The following is a 25,009-nucleotide window of genomic DNA, read 5'->3' on the forward strand; positions in this document are numbered from 1 at the left end:
GAATTTTTTTTTGTGTGTGATATTTAACATTAATGTTTCAGATTACACAGATTTTCCTGAACGTTTGAGTGATCGGGGCTCCATTTACAAGCTGCTAATGCAGAAAAGAAACCTTTTTTCATACAAGACAAAAGGTAACAGGTCATACCCTTAACCCTGTTTTAATGGAAGTAACCTTAGATGTTTTTCCGTGCCTAACTTCCGTCACACAGGCACGCCCCTTCTCGGTTCAGGGAGTTGCAAAGGTATAAAACCCCTTGGTCTCAATCCAGTGAAGCATTAGAGCTAAAGACTAAAGGTTTGCTGTATATTGTCCAGCTTTGGTTGCTGAAATTCTGAAAAATGTTATCCCGGTAAGTGAATATAATGTGGCTTGTTCTGTTGTGTGTGACTGTAATGCTTATTACAAACTACATGGGTTTCCTCCTGTTGAAACAAGTGATGTGCATCAGATTTTAATTACGGCTAACAAACCAAGCACAATTAGTAGTCAAGAAATTTGATAGCCTAAGCTAGTTCTTTCTTTCTTTCTTTCTTTCTTTCTTTCTTTCTTTCTTTCTTTCTTTCTTTACCCCAGTTAATTCGATTAAATGTGTTAAGTTTTATTTGTGGTAATTGTGCGGTGATTTTGAAATGGGGGGAAAAAGGCAAGTGATCTTTCCTGATACCAGTTAAATTGAATTAAAATAAGACAAATACTGTACTGGTGCAGACAATGCTCTGTTTTATAATGTCAGGTGTAGGGTTAATGCTCTGTTTTATAACGTCAGGTGTAGGGTTAATGTTCTGTTTTATATGTTAGTATGTCAGGTGTAGGGTTAATGCTCTGTTTTATAACGTCAGGTGTAGGGTTAATGTTCTGTTTTATAAGTTAGTATGTCAGGTGTAGGGTTAATGCTCTGTTTTATAACGTCAGGTGTAGGGTTAATGCTCTGTTTTATAAGTTAGTATGTCAGGTGTAGGGTTAATGTTCTGTTTTATAACGTCAGGTGTAGGGTTAATGCTCTGTTTTATAACGTCAGGTGTAGGGTTAATGCTCTGTTTTATAAGTTAGTATGTCAGGTGTAGGGTTAATGCTCTGTTTTATAATGTCAGGTGTAGGGTTAATGCTCTGTTTTATAAGTTAATATGTCAGGTGTAGGGTTAATGCTCTGTTTTATAACGTCAGGTGTAGGGTTAATGCTCTGTTTTATAAGTTAGTATGTCAGGTGTAGGGTTAATGCTCTGTTTTATAACGTCAGGTGTAGGGTTAATGCTCTGTTTTATAAGTTAGTATGTCAGGTGTAGGGTTAATGCTCTGTTTTATAACGTCAGGTGTAGGGTTAATGCTCTGTTTTATAAGTTAGTATGTCAGGTGTAGGGTTAATGCTCTGTTTTATAACGTCAGGTGTAGGGTTAATGCTCTGTTTTATAAGTTAGTATGTCAGGTGTAGGGTTAATGCTCTGTTTTATAACGTCAGGTGTAGGGTTAATGCTCTGTTTTATAAGTTAGTATGTCAGGTGTAGGGTTAATGCTCTGTTTTATAAGTTAGTATGTCAGGTGTAGGGTTAATGCTCTGTTTTATAAGTTAGTATGTCAGGTGTAGGGTTAATGCTCTGTTTTATAATGTCAGGTGTAGGGTTAATGCTCTGTTTTATAATGTCAGGTGTAGGGTTAATGCTCTGTTTTATATGTTAGTATGTCAGGTGTAGGGTTAATGCTCTGTTTTATAAGTTAGTATGTCAGGTGTAGGGTTAATGCTCTGTTTTATAAGTTAGTATGTCAGGTGTAGGGTTAATGCTCTGTTTTATATGTTAGTATGTCAGGTGTAGGGTTAATGCTCTGTTTTATATGTTAGTATGTCAGGTGTAGGGTTAATGCTCTGTTTTATGTTAGTATGTCAGGTGTAGGGTTAATGCTCTGTTTTATATGTTAGTATGTCAGGTGTAGGGTTAATGCTCTGTTTTATATGTTAGTATGTCAGGTGTAGGGTTAATGCTCTGTTTTATATGTTAGTATGTCAGGTGTAGGGTTAATGCTCTGTTTTATAACGTCAGGTGTAGGGTTAATGCTCTGTTTTATAAGTTAGTATGTCAGGTGTAGGGTTAATGCTCTGTTTTATAAGTTAGTATGTCAGGTGTAGGGTTAATGCTCTGTTTTATAAGTTAGTATGTCAGGTGTAGGGTTAATGCTCTGTTTTATAACGTCAGGTGTAGGGTTAATGCTCTGTTTTATATGTTAGTATGTCAGGTGTAGGGTTAATGCTCTGTTTTATAACGTCAGGTGTAGGGTTAATGCTCTGTTTTATATGTTAGTATGTCAGGTGTAGGGTTAATGCTCTGTTTTATATGTTAGTATGTCAGGTGTAGGGTTAATGCTCTGTTTTATAATGTCAGGTGTAGGGTTAATGCTCTGTTTTATAAGTTAGTAGGGTCTCTTTTTGTAATTATGGCAAATACTTCTCTGTGATTGGTTGATTTCCATATAGTACAGTCCTAGTCTTTAATGAAATATATACTTTGTGAAACTTGTATTACCTTGAGCTAAATATTAGAAAAATCTAACTAAATTGATAGATACATTGGATCCTATTCTGTTTTGGTTTATTAAAGTAAGTTTGGTTATTGATGAAACATTTCCTAAACCAAAAAATAAATCAAATCAAAGTTTATTTATATAGCGCCCTTCATACAGTAGTTTAAAAAAAGTTTAAGAAATATATTATGTAAACGGCAGTAACAAAATTAAAAAAAGATACAATACATATAAAAATACAAAGTAGTACATATCAAACAACAATAACATACATAAACATGTCAGCTCAAACAAATATGTTTCTAGACTGGTTTTAAAACAGATAGAGTCTCAGCTTCCCTCACATGTGCTGGCAGCTCATTCCGAAGTTTGGGGACTCTATAACAAAAAGCCCTTCCTCCCCATTTCACATACTTTATTTTAGGGATTACCAGCAATCCCATATTCAGGGATCTAAGGTTACGAGTGGGGATATATGGAGTAAGCAGTTCTCGAAATAGGTTGATGCCAAGTTGTTTAGGGCCTTCTAAGTCAATAACAGTATTTTAAAATCAACTCTAAAATGTACAGGAAGCCAATGCAAAGAAGCCAGCATTGGGGTGATATGTTCCCTTTCTCTGGTTTTAGTCAGTTTATTCTAGCAGCAGCATTTTGAACCAGTTGCAAACGAGACGATAAACATTTTGGGATGCCAGAAAATAACGCATTGTAATAATCAATTCTGGAGCATACAAAGGAATGTACTAGTCTTTCACTGTCAGGTGCAGAGACTACAGGTCTAAGTTTTGCAATGTTTCTTAGATGATAAAAAGACAAATTTGTAATCTTTTTTTATATGTTTCTCAAATAAAAGAGTAAGGTCGAAGATCACACCTAAATTTTTAATTTCTAGAGTGCTTAATCCTGTTCGAAAATGTATGAAGGAGGTACTGTTTTTATCACTTACGGTACCAGTAAGTTACACAGTATAAAAGTATTTTTCTCTCAATTCATTGAAGTGACAGAGGCCCATTGAACAAAGAGCAGCCTGTCCTGTCTTCAGCATGTTCAGCCCCTTTTGTTTTCGGTTAATTCAGGTTGTACTGTGCTTGTAACAATAGATACCTGTCATAGCCGTAAAGCACAGACGAAACAGTGCTTTGGGATTAACACTATCTGGTTGTTGGAAACATGACTCCTAATTCACTGCACTGCAAAGCATTCTGTAGCTACATCCCTTTCAATGAACCTTCACACAAACTGACTTTCAGGACAGCTTTCTTTGCTCAGTGCAATGCGTATAAAGTTACTTTACAAAAAAGGCAATTCTGCTATAACTTACTAAACTGATTCAATGTTTTATATGGAAATATGTCTGGCCAAAACAGAATTTGCTTTGTGTTTTTGGGTGGCTTGTAAGATACCAGGGAGTTGCATTAACCTCCATAAAAGACTGCCTTGTTTTCAAAAGGTAAATCCAGGACAGATGATTAGGAACTCAGGGTCCAGCTTATCAAGGCAAACAATCAACAAACTGAAAGAACATATTAAACTTGCAGAGTCTTTTTTAATGTTTAAAAAGATGTTCATTTTGATCCCACAAACAGTGCTGTTATCAAACAGCCACTGTCACAGGAGAGTTTCTACCTGACTCGCAGGGCTTTGATTATTGAGCTCTGCAGTTCAGTCACACTATATGTCTCTTTTCTGTGATTTCAGAGCTCTGTTGCTTGTTTCTGCTTTGGCATTGTTGGCGGGAGTTTTTGCTGCACCAATAGACGGTAAGCTTATTTCTTTCTTGCTCTTAAAATGTATTTGTGGTAAAAATGTGGTAATAAAATAGTATTTCATATATTGGTCTATACTGTAATAAATAGTTATTATTATTATTATTATTATTATTATTATTATTATTATTATTATTATTATTATTATTAACAACAGCAACATCATCAAAACAACCTCAATAATAATAATAATAATAATAATAATAATAGTAGTAGTACACAGAAGGATGTAATACATTTTTGCAGGACTGATTGCGTATATATTTATCAGAAATCTGTGCTGTCAATCCTATTGTCTGACATTTGTAACCCTTTTGATTTATTCTTCTTTCCACAGATGGATCAGACAAAGATGGTAATAAAAAACTGTTTTTTTTTCTTTTTTTAATTTTAACGCTAACAGTAAAATGGCATGCACTGCATGTAATTATTTGGTTATTTACTTACAGCACATACAGTATATACCTATACAGGAATATCTTTTGGTGTCCTTTAACATGAGCAGTTGGATTCATACTGTATGTTAGTATGTTGATGACCTATAGTAGAGTCAGACCCATACTGTCTGTATATTAGTATGTTCATGACCTATAGAAGAGTCAGACCCATACTGTCTGTATATTAATATGTTCATGACCTATAGAAGAGTCAGACCCATACTCTCTGTATGTTAGTATGTTCATGACCTATAGTAGAGTCAGACCCATACTGTCTGTATGTTAGTATGTTCATGACCGAGAGTAGGATGAGAATGCTCAAGCAACAATATTATTCTATCAGCAACATCTGGAAACTTTAGTGAATAGTGAACAGCTTCTTTACAGAATGGTTCTTGCATCACAGAGGAATATTATTATGGGCCGCATAATAAAATTCACCCATAATTAAACACCAATACGTGCAATCAGTATAACATGCCGCTATATATAGTCCCAAGACCTACCTCTTTTTGGCTGCCTTTTCTTTTTTGGTTTCTGAAATATAATTATTATTATTATTATTATTATTATTATTATTATTATTATTATTATTATTATTATTATTATTATTATTATTTTTAGATTTGATGTTATCATGTTTGTATTTGGACTTTATTGGGGATTTAGTGGCATATATTGGGATTCCTTATTTAAAAAAATAATAAGTGCATAAGAAAAAGTGTTTTTAAACTGAAGATAAAATCATCTGAATTTATTACAAATCTGTGCCAAAATAAATGAATCCAGAGCATTGTATATCACAATCAACATGACTCCCGTGTTTGACCACACAGTTTAATTACAAAAGTATGATTTCTCTTAGAATAGCATTATTACGTGTTAAACTTGATATCTGCAAAGTTTGTACGCATTGTTTTGTATTTCAGCACATTAAAGCCACGTTAAGCGCTTTTCACATTACTAAGCAGGTTATTTTTAGGGCTTAACGTGATTATTATAGTTTGCATGTTAATGAAATCCACGACAAATATTAGTAGATTTCAGGGAACTTGCCTAGTTTCTGATTTATGCAGCTGGCTTTTTTTGGTGATCATTTGGGAAAGTAATCACTGAATTCCCTCCACCCTGGCTTCCTAAAGCTACACTAGCGCCACACTGCTTGTCCCGGTATTGATCAGAAAATTAACTTGTAATGGCCCAAGTCTTTAATTCCAAGAAAATATAAAAAACTCTTAAGTGTTTGACGAGAGCTGCAGAGATAGTGCCATTGCGGGCTGCACTTTGGGAATCCTTCATCCAAATGATAGTGGGTATAGCGGTAGTATATGAATACACTAATCAAATTCAAAATTCATATTTAAAAAATGCAGTGTACACACCTACACACATGCACACACAGTGTACACACCTACACACCTACACACATGCACACACGTGTACACACCTACAAATAGTGTACACACCTACACACATGCACACACAGTGTACATACCTACAAACAATGTACACACCTACATACATGCGCCACATTCAAACCACAGGATGGCACTATGTACAGCCAGAAAATTCACAATGAAAGTGTTTTTGGGTTTTTTTTTTAAGGGGAATTTCTTTTCTATTTAGACACGTATTCCTAGTACCGCTATTCTGTTATATATATATTATATTTATATATATATATATATATATATATATATATATATATATATATATATATATATATATATATATATATATATATATATATATATTATTTATAAAAAGAGAGATCCTAAATAATTATATTCATATGATGTGAATACACAGTACATAATGATAATGCATGTTGGGGTCTGGGAGAATGTGAATGCACAATACATATTGATAATACATGTTAGTTATGACAATTCATTAAAGGACTGGTTCCACCTGGTTTGTCTTTTAGATGATTTGAATGTTGACACCTCCATTGATAACAGAGACACTACAGGTAAGGGTAAACATTAATCAAACCAAACCTACTTTGCAATCTATACATTAACCCTTTTCTGCCCTGGGTATGTTCCCATACCTGTTGAATGCCCATTTTCTCAATGTCAGATATACTGGGCACTGGGCAGCATGGGTTAATAATATCCAAAGGCTTGCCTCTATTCTAGCAGTGAGACGACAGCCCCTTTTCTTTCTCTTTTCTTTCCCTCATTGGTTTACCCCAGTTGCTTAAAGCTGAGACTCAGCTTTTACAGCAATGAATTGTCTATACATTGTCAGGGCTATTTAACCCAGAATGGGGGCAATTCTGGGGGTTATTTTTTGTTTCCTCTCCACTAGAGATGAAAGTACCTAACCAGAATCCTGTTAGTGGGGTTGATAGGACTCATTCCTGGTTTGGGCAGCTCTCATAAGAGGGAGGCCCCTCCCAGTCCACCTAGCTTATTGAATTTAAAATGTTATGTGGAAATACATGCAATTGTAACATATTTAGCTTAAAGAGATTGTGTGTAAACTTCTTCATTTTAATTTCATTTCATTGCTTGTTTGTTTCAGATCTGGATAATACTGACGATTCCCCTGATAATCATAGTAAGTAAAGGGGAGGTTTTTTATTGTTTGTATAACAAAGACTAATAATTAGGAAATTTAAAGGTTTCTGATGTCAGTCCAAAAAAAAAACTGAATAAAAAAACACCAATCAATCTTATCGTGCCTGTTGGTTGGCCCATGTGAAAAGAATATGGTCACTTCTGTTCAGAGCCTGCTCCTTTGGGTTAGGTTGTACTGTATTTGTGACATTATTGAATTAGTTTATCTTATTAAACAAAGTGTATTCTATTCATTAGGTACCAGTGGCATTGCTGATTCTTCCAAAGAACAGAGCGTAAAGGGTAAGTTTGATAGACTAACATTGCCACGCACTGAACGGCAAGTTCATCATCATGACGTCCACATGTTAAATTATTTGGATCATAATAAGTGAGGAAGAGCTGGCTAGTATGTTGCAATACTTTACATTGTGTTTCTAATGTCTGTGTATATGCATAGTAATTACTTAGTAAATACATGTGTACTATGTATACATAATTACAATGTTATTATGTGTAGTCACAATGTACTTAATGTGTGACTCTTTTTGCATGATATACACAAGTACACAATTTTATCAGAAAAGAGTTAGGATTAGGTTTAGTTAGGCTTAGCGGGATAGGGTTAGGGTTAGGGTTTGGGTGTATTGTGCAAAAGATTCACACATTAAGTACACTGTAACTATGCATAATAACAATGATAATTATGTGTAAGTACACATGTATTTACTAAGTGACTACTATGTAAATACATAGTATTTAAAGTGTTACCCAGTATGTCATCAGAAAAAACTTAGGATTTAATTACAGCAAACTTAGGAGGTAATTACAGCTTTATTTTGTATAGTTAGATGTACATTACTTCCTTTAAAAAAGAGTACATCACAGACCTATGCGAATAGATCCCAGAGAGGTGAAAGGTTTGTCTTCATTGCTTTGCTATGCCTCCTCCTCTCCAACTCTGAAAATGTGTTCCATCCTCCCTGCTGCTGTGGCTTTAGTAAACCAGATTACAGAGCTGGATCTAACTGATGTGAACTTAAAAGAAAGGCTTTTGGCTGACAGACAGCACTGTTAAAACAGATTGTGATGAACCGTAACCATATGACTTGTTCTTTTAGATACCCCTGGTGATGCTGACACCTCCGCTGACACCACAGACTCCACCGGTCAGTAGTAATTTAACATAAGATGGTACACAGTACAAATACAGCATTGCATGTCTATACACCAAAGATACACAATGGTATTAAGCAATTTATCTTTACTTAAACTGGCTGCAGTTCCCACAAGAACATTGTATTCGGTGCATGTGGCCAGTGTGCGGTGCTTTTAAACTGATAAAGCTTTACGGACACTGATAGCAGATTAAGCGTTGTTCAGCAGGCTAGTGATGGTGATGTACTGGCCATTGGATTATGAGAAATAAATACTCTTTCAAACACCCAACTGCGTCAAATGAAGTCCTTTCTTTGTGTATCTCTGCATGTATTTATATAAATACTCTTTCAAACACCCAACTGTGTCAAATGAAGTCCTTTCTTTGTGTATCTCTGCATGTATTTATATAAATACTCTTTCAAACATCCAACTGTGTCAAATGAAGTCCTTTCTTTGTGTATCTCTGCATGTATTTATTTCAGATGCTGATAAGACTGCTGGCTCCCCTGATACAGATACTCAGAGTATGAGGAAATTTACTGTTCCATACTTGCGCTTTCCACCAGACCAACACAAACATCTCTGTTTGTAGAGTAACCCCAATGTCTCTCCTCCTTAACAAAATGTAAAAAATAAACAAAAGAGTAAACTCGCTGATTCTTTGTGCTGTAATTAATCATCTTAAACAACTTCTAAAAAGTCTCATGCATTTTATCATTTGTGGGTATGTGTTCTTTTTCTCTTTTGAAAATGTTCCAGATTTTCAGTTACAGCGGATTGATTTAATATGCAAAACTATCAAAACTACAGAAGCAGTGGGGTGTTCTGAAATCTGCACACTACTGTAGCTTTAAGAGAACTTATCTGGTGGTAAAACGGTTTCTTTCTTTATTTTAGAATCTGCTACCGAGGATGATGCTACCACTTCTGATAATAATTCTAAAGGTAAGTTTCCTAGACTGAAACATTTGTGTAATTGTTTATCGAAAGTCATTTTTTTACGTATTAATTAAAGAGTAAGAAGCTTCAAAATTCATGTTCTAAGTTTTTGTCATCCCCCTTAGCTTTTTGAATAGGTTAGCACTCTTAACCTTCCCTTTGATTTCTGATTCGTCCCATTCATTTGATGACAACATTCTATGCAGTCCACATTCCAGTACCATCACACAGTTTGGTGCATTTGGCAAAAGGCATGCTAGCAGTCTCATCAAGAGAAGCAAAGAACTGGGTAGGGCCAGTCAAAGGGCATCTCATATGTGCCATCCAGATTCAGTGAGGTTCCGAACAGAGTCAACAGCAACATGAACTGGGTGGGGCCAGTCAGAGGGCATCTCATATGTGCCATCCAGACTCAATGAGGTTTAGAACAGATCCAACAGCAACATGTGCTCATGCAGTCTGGTAATGCTTTCTTCCCACCAGGACACAGAGGGTTAACGTTATGTTCAATGTCAAGGCCAGTTAGGTGCTGGCCTTGTGCACGAGTGATATAGGCATAGAGCAGTAGAGAAGTCTCTTTATTCAGTCAGATCCGACACTGTGCATTCTTCTACTGACACCACTGACTCTCCAGGTAAGCAATGAGGAATTTGTTGTTTTCCAATATAAATTATGAGGGTCCGTCTGGAACTTTGAACCACAATGATCCATGCTAAACAGAACGAGTACAGATCTGCTTCCCATGCACAAGGATGGACTTACTGTAGCTAGGGTACAGTTTAACACTGGCATTGACTGTGACATCATAAACACACAGTACTGTCTGTATGATGCTCTTTCCACTTGAATAATGAGCGATCAGGAGAAGGAAAGATAACTCAAACATGAACTGTTCTATTTTGTATTATTTTAGATTCTGACGTCGACAGTACCAGCAGCTCAGAGAGCAGTCCCACTGGTAAGAGGTATTCTAGGGTTCTAGCATATATCATGCCAGGGCAGCCTTGCAGAAGCATATCAAGAGCTCATTGCCCACTTATTTTTTTTGAGTGATGAGGATGTGATTTACTGTATGAAGTCTCCATCCTAACGTTTTGTTTTTTAGATGTTGATGACAGTGCAGGTAAACCCAGTGAGGAAAGCATAGGTGAGCTGAAAGGAAGTACTATACACCATATATTAGGTTTGATTCATTATTTTGTTAGAACGTAGGTTTATGGTCTGTTGATTATGGCTCAAATGTGAATTTTGATAAGACACACTTTGAAGATGCCTTCCACATGTAAGGTTTCTAATCAGCTGTAAAGGGCCAGTGAGTTTCTCAGACAAGATCATTAATCTTCTGACTGCTCAAGTAATGAATTTTGAATTAAGCCCCTGTTAATTTGTTTGGATTCATTCCATGTTCCTCTGTAACAAATAATGTTGATCTCTTGTCGAAGTCACGCATGAACTAGCATTTCTGACAGTCCCCTGGTGGGTGAGTGAGAGGGTATGAATTAGTGAAGAATAAACACTGAATTCATTAGGAACTGATTGGAGATGAAAAGGAAATCTCTTTTTTTTTTAATTATGATTAATTAACAGGGATGAATTCAAAGTGAATGACTTCAGAACTCAGAGGAAATGCATCAATATTCAAGTTTTTTTCCTGTGGTACTCAGTCTGAATTCTTTGTGAATTTGCGGCCATTATTTTAAACTATTACCACAAAAACTACTAGCCAGTTACCACTACTGGTGAGATTCTACCACTTTCCAGTGTGGTCAGCTACCAGTCTCTCGAATCAGGAGTTTTCATACATGTTCTTTATGCCTCTGTGTATGTTTACAAGCTGTTGGGCTTTAATGTCACTGTGCTAAACAGCTACACTCATAACAAGATTGTATCTTGTGTCTATAGCTTCAGAAGATAAGTCCTCTTCAGAGTCAGACTCAAAATCGCAGGGTAAGTGCCCTTCTCAGACAAGATCATTAAGGAACTGAAACTCTTGACAGGCTACTGCTTTAGTATTGCTGTTTTATCCTGTGAATAAATGTAACAGAACCACATACAACATGATAACAAACATGCACATACAGTATACAATGTGCAATTTATGGCATGCATCGTTAACCACAGTAAAAGTATACTAACGCTTACAGTAAAAGACCATAGAGATTCAGATTTATTATTATCTTGAAGATAGTATATAACTAGAGATGACTGTATACTTAACAGAGGCTCTCCATAAATAGATCTTGTTTGTTTCTTTAGATGTTGATGAGGATGGAAAAGACTCCTCTTCTGAGAGTGATTCCAAAGGTAAGCTGAGGAGATCCATACACTCCTGATCACTGATAGACCTGGGGTCAGGTTCGGGAGTGTATAATGAACAATGTTGTTTTCTTTTGTATTTCTTTCTTTAGATGCTGAGAAAGACACCAATTCTGTTTCAAAGAGCCATTCCGCAGGTAAGCTGGAGGGACTTCAAACTTAAAAAATCAGTGATGAACGAGAGGGTCAGGTTTGTGAATTTCTAGTCAGTGATGAAGGAGAGGGTCAGGTTTGTGAATTTCCAGTCATTGATGAACGAGATGGTCAGGTTTGTGAATTTCCAGTCAGTGATGAACGAGAGGGCCAGGTTTGTGAATTTCCAGTCAGTGATGAACGAGATGGTCAGGTTTGTGAATTTCCAGTCATTGATGAACGAGAGGGTCAGGTTTGTGAATTTCCAGTCAGTGATGAACGAGAGGGTCAGGTTTGTGAATTTCCAGTCATTGATGAACGAGAGGGCCAGGTTTGTGAATTTCCAGTTAGTGATGAACGAGAGGGTCAGGTTTGTGAATTTCCAGTCATTGATGAACGAGAGGGCCAGGTTTGTGAATTTCCAGTCATTGATGAACGAGAGGGCCAGGTTTGTGAATTTCCAGTCAGTGATGAATGAGAGGGCCAGGTTTATCAATGTCCAATGAATTAACCATTCGGGTTTTGATTTTGCTTGTAGATGTCAATGAGAAAGAAAAAGACTCTTCTGAAAGTGATTCTAAAGGTAAGTTGAACAGGGCTTTCAAATACAGAAACTAAAACTAAGGTTAGTTGTATCCTATCACACAAGCCATAATGGAAATGTAAGACTTTTACATTAGAAACCTCAGAACTTTTATCCACCAATCAGAAAGCTCAGTTGCAGGGCACTACCACACAACAAATGACTGCAGAACTTTCAGATAAAATGTCTTACAAGAATGAAATATAAAGAAAGCAAAACACTGTACAGGTATTTCAAACTGTAAATTGGAGACTTTAAATGTTTAAAGGCCCTGTTTACTGTCTGGTAGTTGACATTTTCTGTACTTTTTCAGGCTTTTGCCTTCTCAAATGGTTATTTTCTTTCAGTGGTTGTCAAATGTCAAAAAACATTAAGAACATTTGTTGTGAGATGTCCTTTACACCTCTGTGTATGTTTAGAAATGGTTGTTGTAATGTCAATATGCTGAGCAGCTTCTTAACAAGATTGTATCTCTATAGCTACAGAAGATAAGACCTCTTCAGAGTCACACTCCCAATCTCAGGGTAAGTGTGCTTGTGATTATCTGCAGCTATTGACTGGGGGTACTTCTTCACAAACTTTCAAAACAAAGGAAGAGGTGTGTTGCCCCCTCCCCCCCTCCCCATCCGTTAGAACCTATTTTAAAGCCTGTTTATCTTTACTAAGTTTCAAGTATCATGCAGTAGAAGACAGCTTTCAACAAGCATCAAATTAATATTTTCTACAAAGGGTATATTGTCAACTATCATTGGACACAAAAATGTACAACATTTTGTCACTGTTTTTTAAAGCGAGATTAAAAATGCATTTTCATCTTTCTAATGTATGCAATTTAAATAGGTATTTTGTTATCCTATCTTTGACTATTTCTCAAAGTTGTTTTTTATATTCTAAATGTTTTGTTATTTTTATCTGTAAAGCGCTTATCGTGAAAGGCATTATATAAGAAATAAAGATAGATTGATTGATAAATATTTAGTTTTCCTGAAATGTTCAATTTTCCTTTTATTGGCCACAAAATGTCCTTATTGTCACCCCCTCTTTATTATAATAATTATAAAGACATTAAAAGCACAATTCTTACAATGTTCAGGCATAAAAGGCCTGTGCTTTGCATCACATTTTTTTTCAACAATCTGTTTTTTTTTTTGTAAAGATGATGAGAAGGAGTCTTCTGAAGTTGATTCCAAGGGTAAGCATCATGGCACGATAGCTGTGTGTATATAAGTGTTGATGTGTGTGGGTGCGAGTGTTGTAACAAGCGTTTTTATCTGGTCGAATTTATGGTCATATAAGCCATTTTCTCAAGATCAATAAAACATGCAATTAAATCACAGCACAACATTGCACCCATTAAGTGAACTGTGTTGTTTTTATTATAAAGATGCTGCTGATGATGACAAGCCTTCCTCAGATTTACAGTCTGATTCGAAGGGTAAGTTTAAGTGCAATAATACACCCCTTTATAGCAATTCAATCTATAGGCACTGCCTGTGAATGACCTCTTCTGTGTCAACAGTTTCCCCTCTTTGTAGATATAAACATGTTAGCTTGCATTGAAGAGTGTAAGAGGGGGTCACAGAGAGGAAACAGCGAGTCAGTATTCTTCTGGTTTTGCTCCTTCATGAATTTGATGCTCTCAGTATAGCACTGGGCAGAGCAGCAGCACACAACCAAATACAGACAGAATGTGGGACCAAGAGAAGTTGCTTACTTTTTGTTGTTATTATAGATACAGAAGAAGATTCAAGCTCTTTAGAATCGGACTCAAAGGGTAAGCTTAACCGCTTTCAAATTGTATCTTATTAGATCATCATAAATAACGGTGTGATTCTGAATGAAAGTTCCACTTTGTTGTAATGGTTAATAGAGTGGTCAGTTGAAAACTTTATCAGCTACATTCAAATGAACTTCACTGTTATATTCACTGTTAGTACTTCAAATACAGAACAGGCCCTTTTTTTGCAATGATGGAAAATCAAGTGCCTGCAAATAAAACAGCGCCCCCTGCAGTAATGATGGTGTGACCATTGCGGAGTGCTGCCATTAAGGCATGAACTCAAGCAATTTTGCAAACTTTAGCCCACAGTCCATTTATTTATCGATCAATGCTACAAATCAGAGCCTATATTCTCAGCTTCCGCCTTGCTGAATAAACAGTGTAACACATTTTTTTTTTTTTTTTTGTTCCTGGGTAGTAAGTGTTATTTCCTAATTGCTTATGCCTCAGAAGTATAGAAAATGGCTATTATTCCCCACAAACTTTGCTTTTGTGACCAGGACAGTGATATTTCCAAATATCACTATTTCCAATGGGAAAACGGGCAAATGTGTGTCTTTTCGTTCACATAAAGTCAGAAAAAAACAACATATGAATCCAAATTAACATGTATTTATACTAAAGTAATACAAAAATGACTACAAAAGATTTAGAAGTGAGTAGTTTTTCGAGATTTACGATTATACTGTAAATACAGTATAATCATAAATCTCGAAAAACTACTATCCTGGTCACAAAAGCAAAGTTTGTGGGGAATAATAGCAATTTTCTATGCTTTTGAGGCATAAGCAATTAGGAAATAACACTTACTACCCAGGAACAAAAATTGTGTTACATAGTGTTATTAAATTTACATAGATGCGTCGGGAAGCATTATAAAGGATGAATTTAAAATGGCCATTTCTATTTGTAACTATTTTAGCAAATAGAGCCCAATATGACTAGCACCAAAATCAGCAAAATTAAAAGTATGATATCTTACCTAATCTTACCTGTTTCCAGGTATGTACCTGAATTGAACAGTGCATTACTGCATAAACAACAATCACAGTGAAATGTACGGTGCATTACTGCATAGACAACAATCACAGTGAAATGTACAGTGCATTACTGCATAGACAACAATCACAATTTGTTTCGTTTTATTCCTTTTGTTTGTTTTAGATTCACACAGCGATACTGTAAGCAGCTTAGAGACAGATTCGAAAGGTAGATTCATTTTTTAATTGTTAATGGGGTGTTCAGTTAAGAAAATATTTACTCTAAGAACTGCATACAAAATGAAACTGGCGTAGCAGTATTACCTACAATGAAAATGCGTGCAATTACTATTTAAATAACCCTCACACAGGCAGAGAAAACCTGTCTGCGATCATTGTTTTTGGGCTTATGTATAACTCACATCAGTCCTGTAGTGATCTTCTTCTCTATGAATTACCACTTTCTTCAAACAGCAGATATATACCATTCCTCAAAGAAGTGCAAAACGATCATCTTTTATTTCCAGATCACAACTGCCATCAGCTGGGAAATCTTCTCGCTATCAGCTGACTTAAAAACTACCCAGTTAACCAATGTAAAGTGTGACATGGTCCTACAGTATGCATCACATTGCTTTGTGCCAAATGTGTTTGCTAATGTTCCTTAGCAAAGTATACATTCCCAAGACTACTGCATTGCTGTGCTAGAGTTTGATGTTAGTTTGCCATACGCAAGCAAAACTCAATTTTGTTTTGTGTGTATCTTATTTTAGATAAGGACAGTGATATCTCCAGCAGTGCGGAGAGTGATTCCAAAGGTAACTGTTTCTTCATGCAAAGGTTTCATGATCCAAATTTCAGCACCATGGACAGAACCCTAGTGCTTCAACGTGGCATTATTGAGGCTTCACTTATCATGACTTTGTCTTGTTTTTTTTCTTAATTGACTTCAAACCATTCATTGATCCCTGATAGGTGTTTTCTGCTCTGTGTTGCTTCACAGAATATTTATTTTATACGAAATATCCACACGCTCATTCACTTATGCCACAGCTACAAAAAGGTGCGGTACAGGAAATTCACCAAGCCAGTGTTTCATTTCCAATTTTTTTTTTTTTTAAAGGACAAAACACTATTTGAAGCTACAAGAACTTATTTAATTTTTTTTCTGTAGTTCTGCAACATTAGTGTGAGTTTGTTTCAGTTTGGGTTACGTGGAGAGAGGGTCTATGTACCGTAGAATACATGTTCAATAGCACAGCAACAGAAGCAAATTAAAAAAACAATAACATATTAAAACCTTTTAAAACAAATCCTCTCCTTTAAAAGAGAGTAGAGTATCTGTAACTTAGTACTGTAACAGTTTAATAAGCATATACAGTGCTATATAGAGAGCGCATGAAAGAGAGATCTGTCCTATAGTTCCACACTTTGTGTTATTTGCTGGTTTCACAGGATTTCTCTCTGTTGTTAGCTTGGCAGTCCTTGTTATTTGCTGGTTTCACAGGATTTCTCTCAGTTATTGGCTTGGCAGTCCTTGTTATTTGCTGGTTTCACACGATTTCTCTGTTACTGGATTGGCAGTCCTTGTTATTTGCTGGTTTCACAGGATTTCTGTTATTGGCTTGGCAGTCCTTGTTATTTGCTGGTTTCCTGGGATTTCTATTATTGGCTTGGCAGTCCTTGTTATTTGCTGGTTTCACATGATTTATCTGTTATTAGCTTGGCAGTCCTTGTTATTTGCTGGTTTCCCTGGATTTCTCTCTGTTATTAGCTTGGCAGTCCTTGTTATTTGCTGGTTTCACATGATTTCTCTGTTATTAGCTTGACAGTCCTTGTTATTTGTTGGTTTCCCAGGCTTTCGCTCTGTTATTGGCTTGACAGTCCTTGTTATTTGTTGGTTTCCCAGGCTTTCTCTCTGTTATTGGCTTGACAGTCCTTGTCAGGTTATCTGATTACCTTAAACCTGCTTTCACTGTTTTAAAAGTCAAATGAACACCTTGTGATATAACACACTGGCTGCCTTATCTGAAAAAAAAACAAAACCTGGCAACATTGAATGTGAACCATTTTGAACTCCACCAGAAGCCCAGCTCAGACAAGATTTGATTCGGGAATGCACTAAATACCATAGACAGAGTTCAAATTAATTCTTGTGGTTTTAGGCAATTATTATATTATTATTATTTATTATTATTATTATTATTATTTATTATTATTATTATTATTATTAATAATAGTAGTAGTAGTAGTAGTAGTAGTAGTAGTAGTAGTAGTAGTAGTAGTAGTAGTGTTAGTGGTAGTGATAGTGGTAGTATTAGTGGTAGTAGTGATAGTGGTAGTATTAGTGGTAGTAGTGATAGTGGTAGTATTAGTGGTAGTAGTGATAGTGGTAGTATTAGTGGTAGTAGTGATAGTGGTAGTATTAGTGGTAGTAGTGATAGTGGTAGTATTAGTGGTAGTGGTAGTAGAAGTGGTAGTAGTGATAGTGGTAGTATTAGTGGTAGTAGTGATAGTGGTAGTATTAGTGGTAGTGATAGTGGTAGTAGAAGTGGTAGTAGTGGTAATGGTGGTAGTAGTAATAATAATTATTATTTTACCAGACTTTCACCTCTAGGATCAATAAATCCCAATACAATCTTTTGTTAGTCTTATTCAGATTATCCAGAACCATAATGCTGCTAAGTAAATGTATTTCTATAAAGTGTACCTTTAAAGAATCGATTTTAAACATGCAGGTGGGGATGATGCTGAAGACGAACACGATGATAAATCCTCTAAAGATTCTGAAGGTATGTTTGTACTGTTTCTTCATTATTATTAGTAGTAGTAGTGGTATTATTGTATACATATTGTGTTTTTTAGATTCATACAGTGATTCTAAAGGTAAAAGATCTGTAACAGTTACATTCAGCATGTATTTATTACAATACCATCTTTCACTAGTATTGCCTAAATATGCACGTTTATTATAGGAAACAATCCCACCCATTTTACAGTATACTGTTCTTTTCCATGTGTATCATTGTTCCCAGTGGTAACTGCTTTACCATTCTTACTGCTATCTGATTTACTATTCATTTGCAAGGCTTTCCTTCATCCCCACTTCTTCATTTGCTCTGCTCTCACTGAGACTTCACAAGGCTTTCCTTCACTGTCGCGTCTCCTATGCTTTTATCATTGTTATCCCCAGTGAACAAACAGGGCCTCTAAAATGTTTGTAACTATTTTAAAGTCATTTTTTGTATTCTTATTTTTTAAGACTCAGACCATGATAGTGCAACCAGCTCTGAGACCGAGTCCAAAGGTGCATTTTCACTTTCAGGATTGACAAATATACTGTGAATACACATTTTACTACTGTAACAACTGCCTTCATCATTTTTATTATTTATTATTATTATTATTATTATTATTATTATTATTATTATTATTATTATTATTATTATTATTATTATTAGCATCAATAGTATTTTATCAATGATACCATATTTGAGTTATTTCACCCTATAATTTTCATTAACAACATGGCTAGACATTAACATTTGTTTATTTATTGATTTATTGATTTATTTAGATTCAGACAGTGTCAGCAGCTCAGAGAGTGATTCTAAAGGTAAATTCTTCTCACCATGGTCACTGTTTTTTTTATTTCTTTTTAAATATATTTAAAATGTGTTCTCCTTCCATAGGGGATGCCTTTGTATTACTCTGTAATGTATCCCTGTTTTTGGAAAATAAGATGAGAGAGAGAGGGAGAGAGATAAGATAATATGTATTTTATTTCTTAGCAGATGCCCTTACCCAGACACAGTCTATTTGGCCACATGCTCAATTATTCTGATTATTATTGAGTACCAGTTAATTGGATACAGCATTCCCACACTGACACACACTTGCCACATTTTTTTTCCCACTTCAGGCTTCCCAGGGTTTCTTTCTATTGTTAAGCTTGGCAGGCCTTGTCCAGTTATCTGATGACCTTAAACTTGTTCAAACTTGATACAGCAGACTGGGAAAGGTTCTGTTCATTGAGAGTGAAAAGGGATTGATTTCACATTGTTTCACACCCATTTGCTCTCCAACAGATTAAAATCTGGATTAGACCAAATACACCTTATTTTGTGTGTGTGTGTGTGAGGGGGGGAGGGGGGGGGATTGTGTTTTTCTTCTTCATCATTCAGTTTAATTGTTCATGTCAGATACAGGAATATAAAATTTGATGAAATTATAGTTATACAGTTATAGTAAGGAGCTTACTATAACTAATGAATACACATCTGAATCCGATTCAAGAGGTGAGTGACATCATACAGCACTGTACGCTTAATATAGCACCACATCATCACCCAGCTATTGCATGTGGGTGCTGAAACTCACATGTAATATAAATGAATGGAATTTGTTTTTCAATTATTATAAGTATAACTAGTTTTGAATTATTAGTGCATTCCTGTAATTAACTAACTGCACTGACCAGTGGCAATGGAACAATTTTTAAAGTGGGGTACTGAAAGCCATTGAACAAAACTCTAACCCCTTTATATGATGGAAGCCATGCAAAGCCACACCCGAGCACCCCTAGTTCCAGCACCCTTGGTGTTGACCCAATTTCACCACTACATACAACATGTGATTGTAGTTTAATCTTTGAAGACTCTGACAAAGGCAATCACATACATTTCCTAGCTAATTACTATGTGGTGTGTCCTTATTATAACAGCATGGTATTCATGAAGACACAGTCATTATTATTATGTAAGGTTTTGTTCTACGAGTGAAATATTCTTTGTGATCTCATCTCCTAACAAGGGTTGGTGGTACGAAGCAACAAAACGATCTGAATTTGAATATAAATTAGAGTAGCCTGCGTAGCTGTAAATAGTGCTGTTCTTTTTTTTTTTTTTTTTGTAAGACGTTGGAAAACAGAAAGTATTCCTGCCAATGCTATTTTTTATTTTTATTTTTAAAAAAGAGACCGATCTTTATATAAAAAAAAAACTAAATACTCTGGCTTAAGACTTTAATAAATATAATATGCTTCACGAAAAAACAAAAATGAAGGCTTACTATACGAGTTTGCTTTTTGTTATTTTCTTCCGATGATATTAAAGATAAAATTTAGATATATATATATATATATATATATATAATATATATATATATATATATAATATATATATATATATTTATGTACTATTACTTAAAACTGTATTTATTCTAGGTGGTGACAAAGATGATGATGAAATAACCGAGACTGATTCTGCAGGTATGTAAGTTCAGTTCAGCTCAGTTCAGTTCTGATTCTGCCCTATATTAATGAATGAAGTCTGCTATCTAGGAACAAGTTCTTGATGCTAGGTACAATAGTGACACCTGTTGGCAAGGTAGTGACATTCTCAGATAATCTGGAATCACAAGGTATATTATACAGACCAAATATATACAATCCAAAGATATACAATCCTTCATGAATTCTAAATTGAAGATATCTTTCTAGGTGAGCACAAAGACGAAGACGATGAGCAATCTAAAACTGACAATAGGTTAAAGAACTTATAGCTACAAGTGCTCTTTAAACAGTACAAATATATAAGTCTGAGCAAGAGACATAATGCACTTCCCCTTGCAATAAGCATGATATTCTGTAAATCCTGGAGCCAGTGTATTTGGAAAGATAAATAAATGCATAAGTTGTTTGAATAACACTGATTACAGTAATTGTTTTATGCCTAAATGGAGAACTGTTGTTCAGATCACATTATAAATTGTGAAAAACATCTTTCAGAAACAGAGAAGTTAGATGCTGTTGATGATAGTGACTCTGATTCTAATGGTAAGTTGAGAAAGTATTTGCAAAAGTAGCAAAAAATGATGAAATTAACATGTATAAGGAAGGTTTTAAGAAGTTATTTTTTATTAACAGGTGCTGGTGATAACGATGACACTGATCAGGACCAAAGCACAGAGACTGACTCATATGGTAAGCTGAAGTCTTCGGTCTTTGAGAAAAATTGTTCTGTATTATGCCTACCCTTATGCAGGTGTACCATATAGCAAAGTGTATTAAAACATAGTGCAAGCATAGCAAAGTGTATTAAAACATAGTGCAAGCATAGCAAAGTGTATTAAAACATAGTGAAAGCATAACAAAGTGTATTAAAACATAGTGCAAGCATAGCAAAGTGTATTAAAACATAGTGAAAGCATAGCAAAGTGTATTAAAACATAGTGAAAGCATAGCAAAGTGTATTAAAACATAATACAAGCATAGCAAAGTGTATTAAAACATAGTGAAAGCATATCAAAGTGTATTAAAACATAGTGCAAGCATAGCAAAGTGTATTAGAACATAGTTCAAGCATGCCAAAACATTGGTAAGCTTTGTAATATTTATTTTGTACATCTTTATAAATGTCTCTTATAAAAGACTCAACAGAGACAGAAATACAATTTCTTATCCTGTTGCGAATTTCATGTTAAGAAATGCGTATCGCACAACTTCAGAAGAAATAATGCACGGGCCAATGAAACCAGGGCACAGAGCTACATTAGTACAGCCCTACGATTGTCAAAAGTACATCTGAATAATCTCAGAACAGGTTAATCGGTTTATATGGTACAATATCAATTATGAATTCAGTATATAGTGGAGAGATACACAACTCCAGACCTGTGTTGCTCATTCAATAAAGCCTTCACATGTGGTTCTTGAGATGATAGAATTGAATCCCACTCTTGGAAAGTATTATAATACAAAGGCGCGTCTCTCATAATAATTATAGTAATTGTATTATACTTGTTAATGGTTTGGAACTAAAATTCAAATATCTTTTACTGGACATATTTTGTAAACTATTGATACTGAGTGAGGAGGGGTAACCACATAAAACAGATATTAACAGTATGTATTTCAAGAAGTAAACTTCAATGAAATTCAGCATGTACATTTTGCTACAAGGGAATCTTTAGGGAAACATTGATCAAATAATAAAATTGAACTTTTCCATATCATAGCGTGCTACCTCCATTGTAGTTCTAAACATAGCCATTGTAAGTTACAGAATGTATTTTTTCTGTTTGGATGTTATGAAACTTGAATACAGTTTTCAGCATTGCCCCTACAGGTAGGAAACAGCCTTGATTTCATAGTAATCTGTGCATGCTATCGAGTGCACTAATCATGCTGTAAATACAACATGTTTTTGTTTAGGTGATGACCACGATAGCACCACGCCTAATCAAGCTTCCTAGTGGGTCAGGCATTTTGGAATAGACTCTGGATTCCGACTGATTTAGAGGTAAAGCATCCAGTGGATTCTTTTCCTTCCTGTTTCTCAATCTGCAGATATACTAGCAATTGACTTCATACGGTAGTTATACTAGCAATTGACTTCATACGGTAGTTATTAAAAAAAAAAAAAAAAAAAAAAGACAAATATTGCCATTATTTATGGCTTTGATAGGTGTGTTATAACATTAAAGAGAAAATTAGCAAAACAAGTTTGTCTTCTTGACTTAAAGTTTTATCTCACAATTTAGGACAGAGTGTTTAAAGTTATGGTACTATAACCATTACAGTTTTATACCAAGGGTTTATACATGTAACTTTAACGAATATTTGTTTTTTTTATTTAATTACAATACTAGTTGCAAGAGAGCCATTGGGCCTAAACCTCTGATTCGATCATTAAAATACATTATTTTCTAGTAAGAACTATGATTTAGGGTCCACTGTATGTGTTAGGCACAAGGGCCAACACACTGTATGCACAACATCATAGAGGATGTTGATTTAAAGTAGTGAAGATGCTAATAACAGTCTTCCAAGTGGATGTGTGACTTTTTAGACTTTCCTTTTTCTAATCACCAGGAGGATTCATTGCCCCAGCTGAAAGTGAAAAGAGATCCTGGATCAATTAGACCCTTCTGTTGTAGCAACAACTAGGAAAGACACCTCTGTTTTTTAGCTCGTAAACTCTTGACTTTCCAGGAGATGTTGAATGGGTTTGTAGTGGGTTATGGTGAAGGTTACACTATTGAACAGCTCATGCACATTTCTTTGATCTGCACTCTTTCAAAAGATAGTAGAAAGAATATATTATTTTGCCCCCACCCCCACCCCTCATTCCATCTCTTGTAGTTACTGTTTTTACTCAATTATGAAGTGTTGTTTTAATTATAATGCAAGTTACAGAATATAACAAATACTGACTATCAAGAACACTGTACCTGTAAGCACCGTGGCTGCTGCACTACATGTAGGCACTGAAACATGCCTTGTCAAAATATTTTATTAAATATGTCACACCAGTTTAAAAAAAAAAAGTTTTTTGTTATGTAATGGCACACACATATAAACACTCACACATACAGTGCATGCATTGTATACAGTAAGTATTTATGGCCATTTAAAAAAAAAATTATGTTATCTTCCTACAGAAATATATTTTTTAAGTTAATGTGAAAGGCAGGCAGTGTATATCATTGAAATGTAATTCTTGACCTAACTTTTAAAAAAGTAAAAAGTAAATTAAAGTGAGTTTTTATTTTATTTTCCTGTATGTTAAGAACTTCAGAATCTGCTGAATAAAGTTTCAATTGTTAGTCTCTTTGTGTGTATTTGTCCAAGTGCATGAATGTACAGGTGATGCACTGGGAAGGCGTGTTTGTGTAATAATTAGTATAATACTGGTATAGTACACTGATTGGTATTCAGATCTGATCAGCACACTGCCTGCTCTCCCAGAACAGGGGGGCTCCATTTGGTCAGACAGAACGTGTTCAAAGGTACATGCTGCAAGGAATATTGTAAAAGAAAAAAAAATATATATATATATATATATATATAGAGAGAGAGAGAGAGAGAGAGAGAGAGAGAGAGAGAGAGAGGGGGGGGGGGGGTTACGTAAATGAAAAAATGAAAAGTTTTTTTGGGATGTACACATAAGGTTTAAATGATAACAAAATCATTTATTATAGAATTATGTTTTTAATACTTTAATATATTAATATTTGTTTATTTAGCAGATGCCTTTATCCAAGTGACTTACAGAGATTAGGGCATGTGAACTATGCATCAGCTGCAGTCACTTACAATAGCATCTCACCTGAAAGAGGAAGCGTAATTGACTTGCTATGGATCACACAGTCAGTGAGTGAGTTGTGAGTTAAACTGGGGGCCTCCTGGTTACAAGACCTTTTCTTTAACCACTGGACCACACAGCCAAAAATCTTTCTTGCACACTGCAGTTACACCTTCCAAACCTATATATAGATATATATATATATATGTATATATAACATTTTTTACACACACACACACACACTGAATGACTTAGGCAGTTTCACTGTATTACTGTAGAATACAACAAAATGACTGCAAGTCGCCCAGTAAACAAATAATCTGACAATAAAACAGAAGGGTTTTTTTCTTTTTTTCATAGTATACTGAATACTCTAATAATATGTGTGTGTATATATATATATATATTGCTGGCAAATTTGAAACAAAATGTTAAAGTAAAAAATATAACAAATAAATAAATAACCCTGCACTTCACTGCCTCATATCTCTTCTCTTTTATGTGACAGCCATACACAATTCTTTGAAATTTCAATTGTATTCATCATGACAGATAAATGTGTACACTCAAGATTTGATATTTTATATTAAAATTAAGTTCTATAGAGATCTAAAAATACCAAAATAAAACATGCCTAAAACCAATAGGCCATTGAGTTCCTTCATCCCAGATCCGAAGGACAGAGCGTAAGGAGGTTAAGTGAGTTGTTCAGGGTCACACACAGTGAGTCAGTGGCTGAGCTGATATTAG

At 35.1% G+C, this 25,009-nt stretch overlaps 1 protein-coding gene across 9 annotated transcripts; it reads left to right on the plus strand.

The window, feature by feature from the left end:
• The first annotated feature begins 286 nt into the window (after positions 1-286).
• On the plus strand, positions 287-23,961 carry stm (starmaker). Of its 9 annotated transcripts, none has more exons than XM_041249129.1 (28): positions 287-353; positions 4,214-4,275; positions 4,619-4,636; positions 6,646-6,690; positions 7,248-7,283; positions 7,541-7,585; positions 8,404-8,451; positions 9,341-9,388; positions 10,296-10,340; positions 10,488-10,529; positions 11,285-11,329; positions 11,639-11,686; positions 11,791-11,835; positions 12,369-12,413; positions 12,893-12,937; positions 13,570-13,605; positions 13,798-13,848; positions 14,146-14,187; positions 15,358-15,402; positions 15,947-15,991; positions 17,912-17,965; positions 18,436-18,480; positions 18,751-18,789; positions 20,398-20,442; positions 20,962-21,009; positions 21,100-21,156; positions 22,387-22,474; positions 23,047-23,961. In XM_041249129.1, exons 1-27 carry the CDS (start codon positions 343-345, stop codon positions 22,425-22,427), a joined length of 1,176 nt encoding a protein of 391 aa, XP_041105063.1. In that variant the 5' UTR covers positions 287-342; the 3' UTR covers positions 22,428-22,474; positions 23,047-23,961. The 9 variants fall into 9 exon arrangements, with proteins under 9 accessions (XP_041105063.1, XP_041105064.1, XP_041105069.1 ...); XM_041249130.1 differs by having other exon boundaries at positions 18,757-18,789; XM_041249135.1 differs by lacking the exon at positions 20,962-21,009.
• Positions 23,962-25,009: the final 1,048 nt, after the last annotated feature.

The sequence above is a fragment of the Polyodon spathula genome, chromosome 4 (assembly GCF_017654505.1).
Source record: "Polyodon spathula isolate WHYD16114869_AA chromosome 4, ASM1765450v1, whole genome shotgun sequence".
Lineage (NCBI taxonomy): Eukaryota > Metazoa > Chordata > Actinopteri > Acipenseriformes > Polyodontidae > Polyodon > Polyodon spathula.

Bases quoted from the DNA above. Each gene is read 5' to 3' on its own strand.
- stm (XM_041249129.1), top strand. The intron at 12,414-12,892 runs GTAAGTTGAACA...GTATCTCTATAG, and splicing joins TTCTGAAAGTGATTCTAAAG to CTACAGAAGATAAGACCTCT. The intron at 15,992-17,911 runs GTAACTGTTTCT...TTAAACATGCAG, and splicing joins TGCGGAGAGTGATTCCAAAG to GTGGGGATGATGCTGAAGAC.